Source organism: Petromyzon marinus, chromosome 15, assembly GCF_048934315.1.
Source record: "Petromyzon marinus isolate PM22_M1 ecotype Great Lakes invasive population chromosome 15, UKy_Petmar_22M1.pri1.0, whole genome shotgun sequence".
In the NCBI taxonomy this organism is placed as follows: domain Eukaryota; kingdom Metazoa; phylum Chordata; class Hyperoartia; order Petromyzontiformes; family Petromyzontidae; genus Petromyzon; species Petromyzon marinus.
The window spans coordinates 2,765,881-2,784,962 of NC_133681.1; the positions used below are offsets into that span (position 1 = coordinate 2,765,881).

At 45.3% G+C, this 19,082-nt stretch overlaps 1 protein-coding gene across 1 annotated transcript; it reads left to right on the plus strand.

Annotated features, from left to right (window-relative positions):
• The first annotated feature begins 751 nt into the window (after window positions 1-751).
• Window positions 752-4,661, plus strand: LOC142924628 (uncharacterized). Its single transcript, XM_076067211.1, has 2 exons — window positions 752-3,385; window positions 3,420-4,661. Exon 1 carries the CDS (start codon window positions 1,332-1,334, stop codon window positions 2,253-2,255), a length of 924 nt encoding a protein of 307 aa, XP_075923326.1. The 5' UTR covers window positions 752-1,331; the 3' UTR covers window positions 2,256-3,385; window positions 3,420-4,661.
• Window positions 4,662-19,082: the final 14,421 nt, after the last annotated feature.

Sequence of the window (19,082 nt, forward strand, 5' to 3'; positions counted from 1 at the left end):
CACCTCTCTCCCCCGCCCACTCACTTTGGAACCCTTATAAGCGGCTACATTTGGAGGCTTGCCCCCTCTTTTCTCTCCGCCTGATGAAGTTCGCTTGTGTTACGATCGAAGCGTCGTGGGCTTTTTGCTTTTATTATTTTAAATTTATAATTTTATTTTAATATTTTTTTATTTTATAACTTTTTTATTTTTTGTTTTCTATTTACGTGACTTTGCCGTAAGAACCAAGAATATTAATTCTTGCAGTCACGAAAGTTTTAAGTAAAAAAAAATCCATTGTTAATTGTTATTTTCTGTAACGTTAGACGGTGTGTGAATCATCAGGATAATGGCATGAATTCTGATTGATCAAGAACCGATTCGCTACGATCCTACAGTTGGTACCGATGCTTAGATGCCTACACAACAAGTTTTAAAGTAAATATAAATCAGAGCAAAAACAACCATTTTAAAGAAGGGATATAAAAGAATGCACAGTCAATCTTAAATTTAATATATTTTCTGTAACAAGCATTGGCATAGACACATTACTTTTAACAACTGTTCAAAGAAAACATACGTTACAGAAACATCAACATACATTTGGGGTTATTTTGGCCCTAGTGTTTCAACAGACAAGGCTATATGTCAAATACAATTTCAAGTAACGTTATCGTAGAGAATCGACTACATAGTCGTGACCACTACGTATGTACTGTGTAGATTATTGACAGATTGTGTTCTATGGACGATTAGCCACGGCGTGCCCTCAAGTTGTGGAATGTATTCACCACTTTGCTGAGCCGTGGACGCCAGCGTGCAAGCGTTCCCCACATGCCAGCATCTCTCCCCCTCCACTCTGCGTCACAAAGCTGTCAACAGCTCTCGGAGTCTAAAAAGGAAAGAGACCCCTGCATTCCCTTGTTACCGGAGCCACAAATGGCCGCTGTGTTGGCACCGTGAACACCAAGAGTAAAGTGGAATAAAAAAATGTAAAGGCTAATTCTGTCACCGGCGAGAGAAGCACATTGTTAAGGGATGTACCACACTAGCCAATCAGACTCCATGAATACACTTACACATAACTCGAATCACAGTCGTTAACCAGACCCCTACTCCAAGCTCTCACTCGCCCGTAGCATCCAAACAACACTCTACAAACTTGAACCTTACCCTTCCCGCTAACCATACTTAGCCAGCACAACTCTACACTAACCCAACCGTAGAGCACACCTGCCAATCAAACCCTAGCCCAACCCCTACCCCCAATCTGAGCTCTTAACTCAGCCGCCATATGCACCCCCCCCCCCACCTTATTCACTTTCACCCTCCTCTCCTTTGCGGAGCTCAGCATGATCACTCACGTTGCAAAGGGAGCACGTCTGGCAATTCGCACATTCATCGCAGCAGCAGCAGTAACTGCTGGGGCATCTGTGCCGCACTCGTCTAAGACACCACGACTCGCACGACACTCGCTGCCACCTCGCCCCCGCCGGTCCATCGCGTTGTTCGCATTCTCGGGCCTTAGTGGTGGTTGTCGGGGGCTCATGGATGGGATGGAGGCCCCCAGCCAGCGCAAGCGTGCCATCTCGTTGGACGGTGGCGCGTGGCCCCGTGGTCGGGGCCCGAGCCGTGGTCTCGTGGAGGAGCTGGCTCTGCGGGTGATTGCCCTGGAGCTGGCGCAGCAGCGTGCGCTGCACGTGCTCGATGTGCTCGGGGACCGCGTACGAGCCCTCCGTGCCACTCACGCCGCCCAAGCGCCGGAGCCTGGTGCTCTTCTGTCAGGGGAGAGCGGTTGCACGCCGTTCGAAGCTGGTCTTCAGCCAGAGAGCATTAGCAGTGCTCCAAAGGAAGTTGCTTTTCATCTGAAGGACGATATCGGTATGCCACAGGAACATGAAGTCATTGTTCAGCTGAAGAACAGTAATCGTGGCACGCCACAGGACCAGCTGGAGAACAATGCCATACAGCAGCAAGTCACCATTCAACTGGAGAACAATAGCGACGCACCACAGCAACAAGAAGTCACTGCTCAGCTGGAGAACACGAGTGGGGGGCCACAGGAACCCGCGACGCGTGAGGAGTCGGAGGAGCCCCTGCGAGCCCTTCTGACCTTGCTGAGCGCGGCGCGAGGCATCTTCGAGCAGCAGAGCCGCTACTTGGACGCGCTCGAGTGGCGGGCAGATGGCATGGAGCGGGCGCTCACCGTGCTCGGGGATGTACTGCTGGGTGCCAGAGCGACCGAGACCGGTGCCACGAGAGGACTGAGGCGATGAAGTGAACGACTGCCGTTTGCCTCCACCGGTCACGTCAACCATTGGAGTTTGCAGGGACGCAGTGCCTTGGGTGTGTTGCTCGAGGGGCGGCGACATGTGCCTGTGGTCGCGTAGTCACCGCTGCTGCCCCTAAATTCAAAACTTTCCAGCAATTGCATTTTTAGACGAAAGTGTTGATACAAAACTAGCAGCGTGCAGGTCTGCCTCTCAAAGGGCTTTGTGAGTACCAGCGATCTTTCACTTTGCGCTAAAATTCATGTTGAAAGAGTTTGCCATGTAAGGTCAGTCACGAAATATGTATTGCCTCTGTGCCTATTTTTTATTTATTTTATCCAGCTCTTTGCAGAAGTGATATTGAGACAGTGTTCTATAATCTGTACTCTTTGGTTCTATTGGGTAAAGTCACGTAGGTAAAAAAGAAAATAACAAAAATCACGACGTTTCGGCCACAACACAAGCGGCCTTCATCAGGTGAAGGGACGAGACTGTCTGGAGGACAGCGCTGGAGTGAATTTTTTTTTTATATATATAATCTGGTTTATTTGTAGCTTACAGATTAATGTTAATGGAACTACTCCTGTTTCCGCGGAACACTGCTGATCCATGTTTGAATATTTTATTCATAGTTCGTCTGTTCCTCATATCCACGGGTGATAGGAAGACCAGATGGACATTCACTGTTCATTACGCAGTCAGAGAAAAGCCAACGTGGTGACCCTATGCCAAAAATGTGCATTACACTATTACCTCGTTATTCGTGAGGGATACGTCCCGGAGATGCTCGTAAATAGCAAGGCTCGCGGATAATGATATTGGCTTATGAATACCTATCTTTTGAATGCATTAAGCTATTAACACAAATATAGATTATTATAACCATAAAGTTAATACAAATATTAAAGAATTCAAAATATATTTTTGGTGATCTGTGCCGAACGCCTGACACTGTAATCTGTATGTAACGGTGGCTAGGCCACGTGGATTTTCATGCAACTGAATTTTTGTTTCAAGAAAGGCTTATTATTAAAATTATAACTAATTATTAGTTTGTTATTACAAAAATAATCAATTTTCTCCAAAATATATTACAGTGCCACGTTTAATAAAAGCCGAGTGCGCCCCTGTTTTTGGTATTTTATCTTTGCGTTTTGCGCACCATTACAGAACAATAATAAAGAATCTATTCAGTTAATTTGTGCGTGCAAATTTTTGTTGACATGGAATAGAAATTGAAATAAAGAAGCGGAATCACGTTTAACTTGAACTCAGTGCCGTTTCACTTTGATGACTTTTGCTTGCACTTATAGTGAACATTTGAACCTCATGGCGGGACCCCGGGGTCCCGAATAAACGGAAGTCAGAAATGGTAATGAATTAATTTATTTCTGGCGACTCCATCCCACCGCGCACATAAACGCCGCGAGTCACCTGGCGCGGATCATTCTGTTGTCGCACCGTCCAAGCGCAGCAGCAGCGAGGACGGATGCGCAGAAGAAACACAACCTTGAGACTTTGATTAGCGCATCGTGTAGAGCTCGTCGAGAGGAATGGATTGCCGTGTCGTTCGCCTTCAATTGCACATTCGCAACAGGCACAAGTCGAGAACCGAGTGTTTATAGTTTTTTTTTTATTCACTCTCGCAGGTAAGGAAAATAAAAAGTTTGGAAAAACAATTTTTTATTGAAAAATCTCGTTAACTTTCTTCCTGATAGAAAGATAACTCAAACAGCTATTATTACGCTACGATGAATGCTATTTACAATTGTATTGTTTTTATTTAGAAGTTTGTAATAAATTGCTCTCAGAGTAAATTACATTCAGCATATCACATCCCGTAATTTAGATGTAATTCAGATGAATGCAGAAGAGTCTGCAGACAAAAGAAGACATCGATTAAACAGAGACAGCAGAGATGGCGTAATCGACAAAGTCAAGAAACACTGGATAGTTCACGATGTGAAAATACCTGTCACATGACGGTTAATTACACGAGTTAAATAATATCTTATGAATGAGCTCACCTTACATTATAACACTGCGCCATGTGTACACGAAAAACAGTCAAAATGCCGACATTAAACGGATCGATGTTGAGCAAGTACAAGCACGTGAGAGAGACTGAATGAGTCAAAGGGTATCGCCGGAGCGTGCCTTGGCGTGGGATGGGCATGCGTATCGTGCACGCATGGAGGATACGTCTGCAGACGCTTCCAAAGCTTCGAGAAGTTATCTCTCTCATCTCTTTATCTCATTGTTTTATCTCTTATCACGAACTCGCATCACTAGCTCGCATAACTTTATCTCTCTTCTATTTATCCCATCCCTTTCTCTCTCGCGATGCAGCCGTGTAGAGTTCCAGATGCGAATCGTCGATAGCTAAAATCGTGGATGGCAAGTTCGTGAATAGCGAGGGGATCCTTTACACCCAAACCTTTCCCTTTGCAGGGGTCATGTTCCTGAAAATATCCACAATTGGCAAAAATTGAGATCCGCAAACTCAAAGGCATATGGGAAAATATGGTTTGGTTCACGGTTTGTTATAGGGGCCGTCCATAAATGACGTCACGCGATTTTGGACGATTATTGACCCCCCCCTCGTCACACAGCGTTGCAAAAAGTCAGACTCCCCTCCTCAAATATGACGTCACAAAGCTCTGCCCCCCCCCCAAAACCATATTTCCATTTTGAAAATAAATCATGCTTCAAATCGCTTTAAACTATTGTCATTGTAGTGCGTATTTAATGTGGCGCTGCACTTTGATGTTGTAGGAGTGTTGTTATAACAATTAGTGTTGTTATAACAATTCTATATTTATGTAAAGTTGCGCATTTTGATGTAACGTCACATTTCTCAACCCCCTTCCCCCCCTCGTCACACATCGTCACAAATGTCTGACCCCCCCCCCAGGTGCGTGACGTCATTTATGGACGGCCCCATACGACACCCTGTCTTTTCGTTTTATGTTACCCTACATTGACCCAAACATGAAATCGTAAGTATTTTTTTACGTAAAATATGATTACAATGTTCTATAGTGTTAAATATAACTTGCACCGTAAATTTTTCAAGACGAAAAATAAAGTTGTGTTCAGTATTGTATACGTATAGAATTTTTTTTAAAAAAGTAAACCTAAAAATAAACTGAAGGTTAGTGGCATGCATAGTGCATATTATGCAGTTTTACAAAGTACGAGAAATAATCTTACTTACTCTGGGAGACAAGGTGGCGTGTGGATTCTTCTTCGGCAGCATCATCGCGAGTAGTGCGGTTAGAGTGTGGCGCCTCTTTACGATGCATACAGCGATCTCGCAGTCCGCCGTGGATGGTCGAGCCACGGGGGCGTGAGAACGATGAGCTCTACCTCAATCTATTGGGCGTCAATGGTCAAATCCGCGATGAGAAAACCAGCGATGGGCAAAGTTTGAGTGTATTTTGATTCAAGTGAGTTGAGTAACTTACTGATTAGCGTCAGCACTGTGGTCATTGTTATTTTTAAAGCAGTGACTGTTATTGGTTAAAATCTATAACTGGAAGATTATTTTGCTTAATTCATATTCACTGCATCCTAAATGGAATTATTCGGAGGAATGTCACGGACATGCACGTTTTAATTTTGTCCGCAATTTGAATAAATTGGTGTTATTCCTGCGGATTTTCTTGTGAACATGTATTTATATGAAGAGGGATTTCACTGTAGTCATGACCTTCATTTAGAAAGCCTCATATAGTCTCAAGATAATGTTTCACTGTGCTCCTGCATTGAGACGTTTTGTCAATTCACTATTTGCAAGTGGGAAGAAACGAGTATTTGAAAAAAACCTGTGCATACAAGGCGATACCACTCACACTGCACAGACTGAGATCATCCCCATCAACGCCAACCTCACCATCATCACCATCAGCAGTACCACCATTAACGTCAGCAGTATCATCATCATTGTCATTGAGCCTGATGGTGCATGAGGATGGAGCATTATTCCATACCAGGCGAGGTAGTTAACGTCTCATCACCGTGGAACCCATTCAATTCAATGTATCGTGTACATTTTAAAAAAATCAAACAATACAATTATTGTTTCAAGACGAACATGGCGTTTATTACATGCAGAGCGTTAAAATAGAATGCTTGCATATCTATAAGAACACAGCTCTGTTCGATGCTACACACGAAGTACTCTTTATTTCCCAGATATAGCCAGGCCGACTGGTACAGTGTGTCCATTTGTTTCCATGCACGAGTTTGGCCGTGGCGTCAGGAGTGCACCCCTCTGCCCTCGAGATGTCCTTGGCGGCGTCTACAAAATTCACTTCAAAAGAACCCCCCACTTACAACTCCAAGCAAGAGGAGACACGATCGCTGACGATGTCACGCGTTTGAAAGTGGAGGCTAATGCCTTTGTTTCAAAGGTGTCCATGGAGCTGTGCCATTGACCCTCCACCACAAAGTCTTCCTTGACTTGAAAGCATTTATTTGGTTCACTTTAACGGAGTCGTTTTAAATGGACACTAAATGAGCATTGAGGCATTGGTGCTCATCCGTTTACAGCCCTGAAACAGTGGTGAAAGGTCCACATCCGTATGGTGGGTCCAGTCTATCTATAGGGCAACCACTGTAGACTTCCCCACAACGTGGTACTAATTTTATAAGCCCCAGAGGGATCGATGAGGCTGAGTCAACCCGCAACCAAGATTTCGCAACATTTCAATTGCGAGCCGCTTGCTCTAGCACTGAGCTATCCGGCTGGTGTATCAACTGGACAGGGCGATATATACATCCGAAATAGAATAGAACTCACCTGGTAAACAAGGTGGGTCATAAACAGTGTAATTGATGGCTATTGGTGCCCTGTAACATATCGTTATTTGCATAACATTGATGGTGAAGTGTGTAGTTTTAAAAATAATTACACCTAACATGCGGGTACTTATGTGAGTGTAAGCATAGTGCCCTATTTATGGCCAATATGACCGAACGCCATTAGAATTGTGTGCTGCGGAGTGCTCAATATATCTCCATATATATAAAAGGCAAAGTTGTGAATATGTGTGTCTGTTCAAAATGTTTAGCGTACTTCCCGACATGCAACAAACTTGAACTTTGCCATGTGGGTACTTTCCAGACTGTACACCATGCAACAATTATTTATTTTTTGCACGGCAAGTGAGCTGTGACGTCAAATCTGTCACGTGACCCTCGCATGTGGAAGCGTAACGCATTGTAGTGTAGTGGGTAGCGCGCTGTGTATGTGTATCTGTGTGTATGTGTCTGTGTGTGTGTCTATCTGTGTGTGTGTCTGTGTGTGTGTGTCTGTGTGTGTCTGTCAGCTTTTGTTCGGCCGGATAGAGGGGGCTAAGCGGGCGCGGCACGGGCTAGAGAAGAGATGGAGTGATGTGGTACAGGAGGACGTGGAGCTGAGTGGACTTGCCGATGACTGGTACCAGTGGTGTCACGATCGGCCTCTGGAGGAGGCTCGTGAAGGATGCTACTGGGCAGTTGGAGGCAGTCGCCCTCCAACAACAACGGAGGGCGGAGGAGCGACGCTCACAACAACGAGCGGAGCGCCGGGTGGCTAAAGCACAGCAGGTTGGCACAGTAGGGGGCACAGGTGGTGCATCAGCCAGTCGTCTCAGTCAGTCGACCCGTGGCACCTGGGTCTGCCCCGTGACCTCCTGCCAGCGGGCATTCGACACTTCACGTGGCCTCAGGGTGCACATAGCCTGGCACAAGCGTCGTGGTGACGTCACCGCCACTTAGTGGCGAATGGCGGTTGTTGTTGTTGTGTGTGTCTCTGTGTGTCTCTATCTGTGTGTGTGTCTGTGTGTGTGTCTGTGTGGAAGCGTAACGCATTGTAGTGCAGTGGTTATCGCGCCGCGCTACGAACCCGGTGACCAGAGTTCGATTCCCGCTCACGGGCCGCCACCGGTGACGATTATTTGAACCGGTCCTGGGCCTCCCCTAGGTCGACTCAGCCTCAAACGAGTAACTGCTGTGGTGTGTGAACATCGCCACTGGGGAGACAAAGGCGGCCTGGCATGGTGGATCCAAGTCCCGGGCGGAGCCGGGTAGTACAGCTAGTATAATAATAAAACACACACTTTTATCATGAAAGCTTCACTGGGTCGAAATACTTTTCCTGCGTTGGGACGTTATTCTTAACCTTCAGCATGTGGGAAGAAACCATTGTAAATCAGCAAAGCAACTGGCTGCTGTGAAGCCCTGGGGAGTGGAACTCTCAGGACACGACTGTGTGTGAACCACCAACCCCACTTTCACTGGCATGTCAAATGCAGCAGCCTCGAGTGGCTGAAGGGAATCGCATGAAACGATTACAAAACAAATCGAATCGAAAAACATTAATTCTTACGCAAATGCACGTGCCAATGTATAAATGATTACACCCCAAGTAAGTAACCATGGTGAATTCTTGCGAATGCAAAGGTTTACAATTCTGTCGTGTGACATGCGATGTGCACCTAATATGGGAGCGCTTAAATGTTGAGGCGTGAAAAAATGCACCCTTTCATTAGATTCTACAGACCAATGACCTCCACAAAAAAACATTAATAATTGAGTTGATTCTTTAAATAGACATTATGATAGCAAATCGAGCATCGTCATTTGTTTCAGAAGAAGATTATTGATTTGATTTCAAACGGCGCTCTGAGAAGACTTTTGAGAGACTGTTAGGGTCGGGTTGAGACGTGTGTGTGTGTGTGCAGGATGGGGGGAGGATCATCGTTAAGACAGCCCTAAAGAGTCGACAAATATCCACCTCCTACCATTTACAATTCCTTATTCCTGTAACGAGGCACCTTCTAATGAGCGAGACAACTGCATACGTATATACTACAGGTGGATACCTGTCAACCCCTTATCAGTGCCTACCTTATTACAGAACCAATTCAGAACTTCTTGGTCATCCCGTGCCCTTATAAATCTCAACGTCCATCCTACAAAGTCCCATCACAAGAGAGAACGGCTGTCCACCGTCTAGACCTGAACACTCAATTTCCCTGTACAAGAATACGGGTAAACCTTATGGGTTGACGGGTATGTGCTAAAAATGTCCCACCCTACAAAAAAAGATGAATAATCGTCTGCTTTGTACATATACATTACTATAGGGTGCTTCAGACAACTGTGAACACTTAAAAACAGGTGCCTGCAGGGTGGGCTGGTAGGAACATTGGAATTTTTCACTTCGTTAAAGTATTGAAAGGGGACGGACGGACACATTAATCTATTGCAGGCTGGTACACTCAGTTTACAACTTCGTTCCTACCAGTATAATTTGCAACAATACCACTGGAGACCACCTGGAGACGATCCCAGGCCACGCGTTGACAACGATGGCGAACAAGTGGGAGACTCTTTTAAGCTATTGACATTACATTTGATATCACGTTACAGTGTATTATTATCCGTTCTTTTTCCCATATAAAACGATAGTCCTATGTAAATGTAAACATTTATTTGAAGCACCCTTAACATGAATAAAATATTAAATGACATATTTAATTTTTAATATCCGTTGAAATGGAACATCTCGTTTCCGAGTGTATCCAGGGTGTCAACACATTCATGGCAAGTATGTAATGACCCGTAAGATTAATTCTTAAAATCTATATCGCATACAGTTTGAATCTAGACAATGAATATATATCATACCCAGTGAAACACGTAAATGAACAAGTGAATAACTAAATTGTGTACACTGCCGGTTCACGTAGAATGTACTTGAGCTAAACAGGCAGCGTGCACCGTGAATGACTCCACGCCATGCTCAACGTAACCTGTGTCCTGCCCATGATTCTAGAATTCCTCCTACCCTATGGCTCCGTTAGGTATCGTATTCCTGATTCTAAGGTAGGAATCGTGAGACTCGCTCAGCTTTGGTTTTCATTCATTTGGATGATGAGCGTTATGAGTAATGAGGCAGCTGATTGGCACAGTTGGCCTTATGCATGTGCTATGTCAGAAAATGTTACAGGGCTTCTAAGTGGGGCATGTGGAATGCATGTGCCATGCACTATCGCATTGCTCGGCCTGAAATCATAGCCGGGGTCCTGTTTGTGTGTTACGAGTGTGCTTGAGCACGGGTAATAGGCTACTCTAATGGCACTGGCTCTGAAGTATGCGGTGCACGTGGTGACGCTGACAAGGGAATGCCGTGAAGTCAATTCGTCGTGAGATTTTCTGCATAACGGCGACCTGCTTGACTTGGATGGTCCGCGGCGAACGGCAGGGAGGCCACGACATGCCAGCCCGTCCTCAACCCATCCGTCAGCAACCTGAGCCGCATGCTGCCTGACACGCACGGTGCAGCTTGTACATCTGAAGACTGCTGGGAGTGAGCTGTAGCTATGGAGACGATTTGAGGTGACAGCGCTGACCATCACTTTCAGTCAGGGGCGGAGCCAGGATTTCGACTTGGGGGGGCTGACTTCAATATTATGAGATATCCAGTGTGTAATGTTTTCCAATGGGCGCCACAAATGCATACAACTAATTTGATTGGATTTGAACGCGGCGTTTATTAAAAGGTCGGAGCCGCTGATGTGGCTAATAAGTTCGATAAGTTCGAAAGGCTGTCGCTCAAGCGACCTGCAGGGCAGCACGAGGTGGCAGCACAAGGTGACAGCCTGCAGGGCAGCATAAGGTGGCAGCACGAGGTGGCAGCCTGCAGGGCAGCACAAGGTGGCAGCCTGCAGGGCAGCATAAGGTGGCAGCCTGCAGGGCAGCACACAAGGTGGCAGCCTGCAGGGCAGCACACAAGGTGGCTGCCTGCAGGGCAGCACACAAGGTGGCAGCCTGCAGGGCAGCACAAGGTGGCAGCCTGCAGGGCAGCACACAAGGTGACAGCCTGCAGGGCAGCACGAGGTGGCAGCCAGCAGCATTTTGCAGCAGCCAGATATCCGATTATCCCGATTACCGACTTTCCCAAAATTTCAGGGGGGGCTGAGCCTCCCCCCTCAGCCCCCCTGTGGTTCCGCCCCTGCTTTCAGTTGATGTTTGTACAACGATAACTGCGTACTGAGAGTCTCTTTATTGTTGATACACAGCAACCACCCCAGGCCCGGCTTCCTCCTGCTCTTGGAGCTCTTCCCCTCCCTCGAACGTCCCATCTCCCCGTGCTCTCCCCTTTTATCCTTCTCGAGACCCTCTTTCTCGAACTTTCTCTCACTTTTTTTTTTACCCCAGCCAATCCCCGTCCTTCTCCATAAACGGTTCTTACCGTCGCCTCCTGCTTCAACTCTGATTCCCGTTTGAACCTTTTTTCCCCATCACTTCAAACTTTGCCTCCAGACCAATCATCCTGGAGGCCCCTCTACATCATTGGGAGGCTTCGGTCTACTGCCTGGAGGTCCGTTAGGCTGCACCTGTGCCTGGGGTGAATGTTTTCTAATTTCGGTCATTACATTTGGATCCAAGCTGATGGAGAATTGCCCAGGCTTGCAATTGGAATGAGTGGAGTCATGTACATTTATTAGCCATCCTGTGCATTATTCTATTCTGTGTTCTGTAACCAAGTGGAAGCCCAATCATATTATTTCTTGCAACATTAATATTGGAACCTAAAATAACGTACGAACGTTTCTTACCTTTTCACAACTGTTTTGTTACGCTGTATGCTCAAGCCGCATAGATATAATCCGGAGCTTATTGAATGCACCAGTTTGTGTAAGTTTGTGTGTTAGTGTGCGCACACATATCTTTGTGGGGAGCGGTAGTGTCGCGGTTAGCGCTACGCTGCACTATGAACCTAGCAACCCAGCGACGCCTATCTGAACCGCTCCTGGGCCTCCCCTAGGTCGACTCAGTATTCAAATTAGTACATTGCCATGAGGGAAACAGAGGCGGCTGGGCGTGGTGCTGGCCACCCACCCCCTCGTGCACCGTGCCAGCCTGCATAGGTTCTCACTAACAACACTTGCCTCTTCAGGCTATACGGGGATATTTGTCTACGTATTTTTTACATTTCTTTGTATGGTTGGTTTCCTAAAAAATAATGGCTTGTCCCTTGTTTTATTTACATGACCATCATTCTGCCTTGTTAAGGGTTAAACCACAGCAAAAAATGTTTTGCTGTGGTTTTCACACCTGATGATGATTGCTTGTGTTGCAGTCGAAACGTCGTGAGAATGTTATTGTTTTATATTTTTATTGTATTATTTTATTGTTTCCCTTCTACGTGACTTTACCGAAAGAACCAGGAATACCCATACATCTGTCACTGTCATAAATTCTAATGCCAGGACTGGAATAGCATCCTAGCTTTCACTGCTTGACACTACCCTTGGGGTTACAAGTCGGTAATGCTATCCCAACTCACTTTGCGCCACCAAAACACAGTGAGGCAGGTCACAGCTATGTTCACTGATCGGCCGGCATGTGGAAACGCTGTTTACGCGAGTTTCCGTGTTTCTTTAGGCGAGTGCGGAACTCAAGAGACCAGGATATGCTCATTTCCAAGAGTGCCCTCTACCACTAAAGTGACACAAGCAATAACAGGAAATAAAGTACAATTAAACACATACAATCCGGGGGCACAAAATAACCCCATTGCAGGAGAAATCCAAATTAATCCATGAACTTAAATACATATTACATTAAATACTGCGTAAAACAAAAGTAGATATTAAATGAAATGCAGTGTCCATTTTTTCTCACAACAAACATGCAGTCTAAAACGGCTCAATGCTCGGCGTGAATCCACAAGGCCATCAATGGTGAGGAAGGCTTGGTGCTACGCAGATCGAGTATTAATGGTTTTGTAATGTGAAGCAAGTGCTTAAGGCCCTGCAGTGGCAGCACCTCGCACAGCAAACGAAGGCAGAACAGGAGCTGCTCGGTCAGCGAATGTAAGCTGTGTTTATAGGTCCAGTCAAATAAGGACTTCACCATTGACCAAATGCTCACATTCTTGGTCTGACGCAATTGTGCCCATCTATCAACTCCCTTGAACGGCGATTTCCAAATATATGGAGTAAAATTGTATGGAAGTGGAAGATCGTGTTTTTTTTTTATTAAGTCTATGTGCGTTGGAGTCCATTAGTGTGGGTGTCAGTCGATATGTGTTTGTGTCAGTCGATGTGTGTGTGCTAGTCAATGTGTGTCAGTCGATGTGTGTGTGTAGACAACTAAAATTTTTAAATTATATGAGTAAATTTTAAAATAATAATGTGTCTAAGTCCAGGTGTGCGTGTCATTCGATGTGCGTGTCTGCATCCGTGTGTGTAAGTCGATGTGTCTGTGTGTGTGAGTCGATGTGTGTGTGTGCGAGTCAATATGTGTGTGTCTTAGTCGATGTGTGTGGGTCGATGTGTGTGTGTAAGTCCATGTAGAGAAGGGAGGGAATGACCGTGGCCGAGAAGACCTGAAGCTTAGTGCGGAACGACAGACCAGGTAGCTTCCACACAGCGTTACGCAACCGATGAAAAGATATTGCCGCTCGACTGATTCGGAGTGAGACCTCTGCTGTTAAACTGGAGCCGGTCATAAGCACACTGCCCAGGTATGGGAAACTCTCCAATCTCTCCACAACTGCGCCATCACCGATTGGGAGTTGTGGGGGTGGAGTGTCCGATGGTACAAAATACACAGGCAGGTGCTTAGTTTTGGTGGGGCTGATGGTAAGGCCCCATCTCTTAGTGGCACGCTCCAGTCTCAGCAGCAGCATATCCAACTCCCCCTCTGAATGAGTAGCTATTACCAAATCATCGGCATACATAACGTGGTTGAGCAATAGGGAGCCATCACTTGACCGCACCCGGGCATCGATCAGGCTCCCATTATATCTGTACCAAATGGAGATTCCCCCGGTACAGCTATTGAAGGCTTCACGAACTACGTTGTCAAAATAGATGTTAAATAATGTGGCTAAAGCACAGCAAGTTGGCACAGTAGGGGGCACAGGTGGTGCATCAGCCAGTCATCTCAGTCATCTTAGTCAGTCGACCCGTGGCACTTGGGTCTGCCCCGTGACTTCCTGCCAGCGGGCGTTCGACACTTCACGTGGCCTCAAGGTGCACATGGCCTTGCACAAGTGTCGTCACCGCCACTTAGTGGCGAATGGCGGTTGTTGTTGTTGTAAGTCCATGTGTGCATGTGAGTCGATGTGCGTGTGTGTACGTCCATGTGTGTGTGTGTGCAAGTCGATGTGTGTGTGGGTCGATGTATGTGTGTTTGTAAGTCCATGTGTTTGTATGTGTGAGTCCATATGTGTGTGTAAGTCAATGTGTGGGTGTCAGTCCATGTGTGTGTGTCAGTCTACAGTGAGGGAAAAAAAGTATTTGATCCCCGGCTGATTTTATACGTTTGCCCACTGACAAAGAAATTATCAGTCTATAATTTTAATGGTAGGTTTATTTGAACAGTGAGAGACAGAATACCAACAAAAAATCCAGAAAAACGCATGTCAAAAATGTTATAAATTGATTTGCATTTTAATGAGGGAAATAAGTATTTGACCCCTCTGCAAAAAATGACTTAGTACTTGGTGGCAACACCCTTGTTAGCAATCACAGAGGTCAGACGTTTCTTGTAGTTGGCCACCAGGTTTGCACACATCTTAGGAGGGATTTTGTCCCACTCCTCTTTGCAGATCTTCTCCAAGTCATTAAGGTTTTGAGGCTGACGTTTGGCAACTCGAACCTTCAGCTCCCTCCACAGATTTTCCATGGGATTAAGGTCTGGAGACTGGCTCGGCCACCCCAGGACCTTAATGTGCTTCTTCTTGAGCCACTCTTTGTTGCCTTGGCCGTGTGTTTTGGGTCATTGTCATGCTGGAATACCCATCCACGACCCATTTAAAATTCCCTGGCTGAGGGAAGGAGGTTCTCACCCCAGATTTGACGGTACATGGCCCCGTCCATCGTCCCTTTGATTCGGTGAAGTTGTCCTGTCCCCTTAGCAGAAAAACACCCCCAAAGCATAATGTTTCCACCTCCATGTTTGACGGTGGGGATGGTGTTCTTGGGGTCATAGGCAGCATTCCTCCTCCTCCAAACACGGCGAGTTGAGTTGATGCCATAGAGCTCCATTTTGGTCTCATCTGCCCACAACACTTTCACCCAGTTGTCCTCTGAATCATTCAGATGTGCATTGGCAAACTTCAGAGGGGCATGCATATGTGCTTTCTTGAGCAAGGGGACCTGCAGGACTTCAGTCCTTCACGGCGTAGTGTTTTACCAATTGTTTTCTTGGTGACTGTGGTCCCAGCTGCCTTGAGATCATTGACAAGAGCCTCCCGTGTAGTTCTGGGCTGATTCCTCACCGTTCTCATGATCATTGCAACTCCACGAGGTGAGATCTACATGGAGCCCCAGGCCGAGGGAGATTGACAGTTCTTTTGTGTTTCTTCCATTTGCGAATAATCGCACCAAATGTTGTCACCTTCTCACCAAGCTGCTTGGCAATGGTCTTATAGCCCATTCCAGCCTTGTGTAGGTCTACAATCTTGTCCCTGACATGCTTGGAGAGCTCTTTGGTCTTGGCCATGGTGCAGAGTTTGGAATCTGATTGATTGATTGCTTCTGTGGACAGGTGTCTTTTATACAGGTAACAAGCTGAGATTAGGAGCACTCCCTTTAAGAGTGTGCTCCTTATCTCAGCTCGTTACCTGTATTTAAGACACCTGGGAGCCAGAAATCTTTCTGATTGAGAGGGGGTCAAATACTTATTTCCCTCATTAAAATGCAAATCAATTTCTAACATTTTTGACATGCCTTTTTCTGGATTTTTGTTGTTGTTATTGTCTCTCACTGTTCAAATAAACCTACCATTAAAATTATAGACTGATAATTTCTTCGTCAGTGGGCAAACGTACAAAATCAGCAGGGGATCAAATACTTTTTTCCCCTCACTGTATGTGTTACCGTCTTAGTGCTGCGTGGAAGCGGGTAATCAAATAATACATTATTTAAATGCATGCCTATAAAGGGCAGCATATTTCAATAGGGATTGCCGTTGGTAGGGCTATTTGAATGAACACAATAGACAGGAAGGACAAGTTCAAAGGGCTCGCGTAATGCACATGCATAATGTACGTTGCCTCAGTAATCCCCCCCCCTCCCACATTGGGCAAGAGCGCAGAAGGGTCGTCAACACATCTACGCCTCTATATAAGGAACGAAACAGTAAGACTTCTCCACAAATCTGGCTGTCGCCTGATGAAGCTAGTTGTAATTACTGGCGAAACGTCGTACTCAGATTGTAAATGTTGTGGCTTGGCTCTCCAACACACCGGTGTGCTGTACTAGTGATAAATTGGCCACGTTCTGTTTGCGTGACAACCCTTACTAGTTGGCTGTGTCGGGTGGTGGTGAGTTTTAACTACATTTATATTTTTACGCGATCTAACCCAAAAACCTGTATTATGGATGATATTGATCGCGAAAGCCTACGTGTTAAATAGAAAGTCCATATGTACGTGTAGGTCCATTTGTGTGAGAAGTCTATGTATGTGTGAGTCGATGTGTGTGTGTGAGTCGTTGTATGTGTGTACGTCGCTTTGTGTGTGTAACTCAATGTATGTGTATCTAAATTCCATGCCTGCGTGTGTGAGTCCATATGTGTGTGTGTAAGTCGATGTGTTTGTGGGTCATTGTCTGTAATAGTGTGTGTAAGTCGATGTATGTGTGTGTCTTTATCGCCCGGGCAACGCCGGGTACTTCCCGCTAGTAATATATAGACCTACACACGTATCCATGTGACATTGGCGGGCAATGTAAAAATCGACTTCCCAATGACACGAACTTATTACTGTTACGTAATCGTTGCAGATAATGTGTAATGGTTAGCACAATGGGCTTGCAACTCAGAGGTCACCGCTGATTCGATCTACTGGTAAAGCAATTGAAGAAGAATATATATGGGTTTCTTAAACCCCCCCCCCATCCCCCGCAGCCTCTGTCCGCCCAGCGATAAAAATGTGTACACGATATTTAATCGATCAAGCAGCGTTGGAGGGTCAAGTGTGGCTACTCTGATCTCTTCAAAGTACATCTGTCCGGCGTGGAAGAGTAGCCCACAGTACCCCATAGAAGGGGTTTCTAGAGCTCCCTCCGGTGCAGGCCCTTCTCTCAGCAGTGGCATGAACAAGCACTTGCAGGGCTGCCCCTTCAACTATCTTACAATTGGTCTATTTTTTTCTTCCAAATTACATTGATAGCCAGAGACATCGACTCAGACATAGCACGGTGAGATATCGTATTTTTAGTAAAAAAGTGGCATTCACGGCTGTTAGCTTGGAGCATAAGCATTTCTAGCGTGCCCTATGATTGGCAATCAGTCTGCTGGGTGCTGTCAACACAGATAAATTAGTGCCGGAGGCTGGCTTATTGCCAGCAAATAAATCTGCCTTTTCAATGAGCGTGGTAATTCAATGTCGGGGGTACCTCGTATATTTTTTCTCTCTTTTATTTGTGGATCTTCAGATTTTTTTTTCGCCTCGAGATAATTTTTGTTTTGTTCATAAAAGGAGCTGCACCGTACGTTTGCTTGGACAGGCTGCCGTGGGTTTGAGTTATACGCAGCTTGACATTCTCTCTGCATCCTTCGCTGGCGCCTCTTGCATGGACCGCTGGCTTAAAGAGGTGCATTATGCAATGTTTGGACATTGACGTTGACATCGGAGTGAAGAGAAGCTCCAAATTAAATGCAATTTGTCCAGACTCAGCGTCAGAAACAAAGCTATGGAAACGTCACACTCTGTGCTACATTTGACTACCAGTTACGTTTAAAAGGAAAACAATAACCTTAAATTGTTAAGCCACAGATAGTTAAAGCCTTATGCAATAACTGTAAGTATCGGAATCAACAGTAATAATAATTTTAAAAAATCTCAGCCCTTTGGCAAACCATTGCTGAATGAAGGCTTTTTATATAAATGTATCACCTATACTCATTGCACTCATCACTTAAGCTCATGATCACCACTCCATGCTTGCTACGATCACCACCGTACACTCCTTGCGACCGCCGCCATATACTTGTTGCGATCAACCTGTACTCATTTTGATGACCACCCTATTCTCGTTACAATAACATTGACTATGCAGAGGCTATAATGCCCAGATAAGTATTTGACCTGTGTTCATGAGCAGGTCTACATCGCAAAGCAATTGTGTGCATTATATGTCAGGGATTATGCATTTAGAGCATTAATATGAAGAATGCCACGTTCAATAATTATTTAAAAAAAAAAACTTGACGCAATGTGTAAGTCTAATTGGTGCCATGGATTGCCAATAGCCATTCGTGACGCATGATTGGACATTTTCACAGAAATATTCAGTTTCACAGAATAACAAATATTATATTAGCACAAGTCAGTGCTGTTCAAGTTCACATGCGAGTGACAACCCGATAGCTGTTAAGAGCAATCGTTTAGATTTCACAACCAAAAGAAAATTAAAATAATGGGCTTTTAGTGTCATAAACTTATTTTGGAATTTTTTTCCTCTTTAAAAAAAAACTCCTGACCAAATCCAACTGTGTAATAGACATGTTGTTAAACATTTTTATTTTAAGCTTCGTATTTATATAATAGGGAAAGCCGCAATATTCAAGGTGTAAACTTTTGGCAGCTGTGTGCAATTATAGCGCTTATAACCAATCCATGTGCACATTTACATGAACACTATGAGGCATGAAATTAAAGTACCAAATATGTGCGTTGCTTTCAATGTCCAGCATGAAGGATTAAAAAAAATAAGCCGCAGTTTTTCGAGTAGTTAAGTCATGCTGGTATTCCCAGCAGCGTTTCTCAAGGTCCCACGAGATTTGTAACAGCACCGTGGAGCCCTAGACAACAAATCTGCT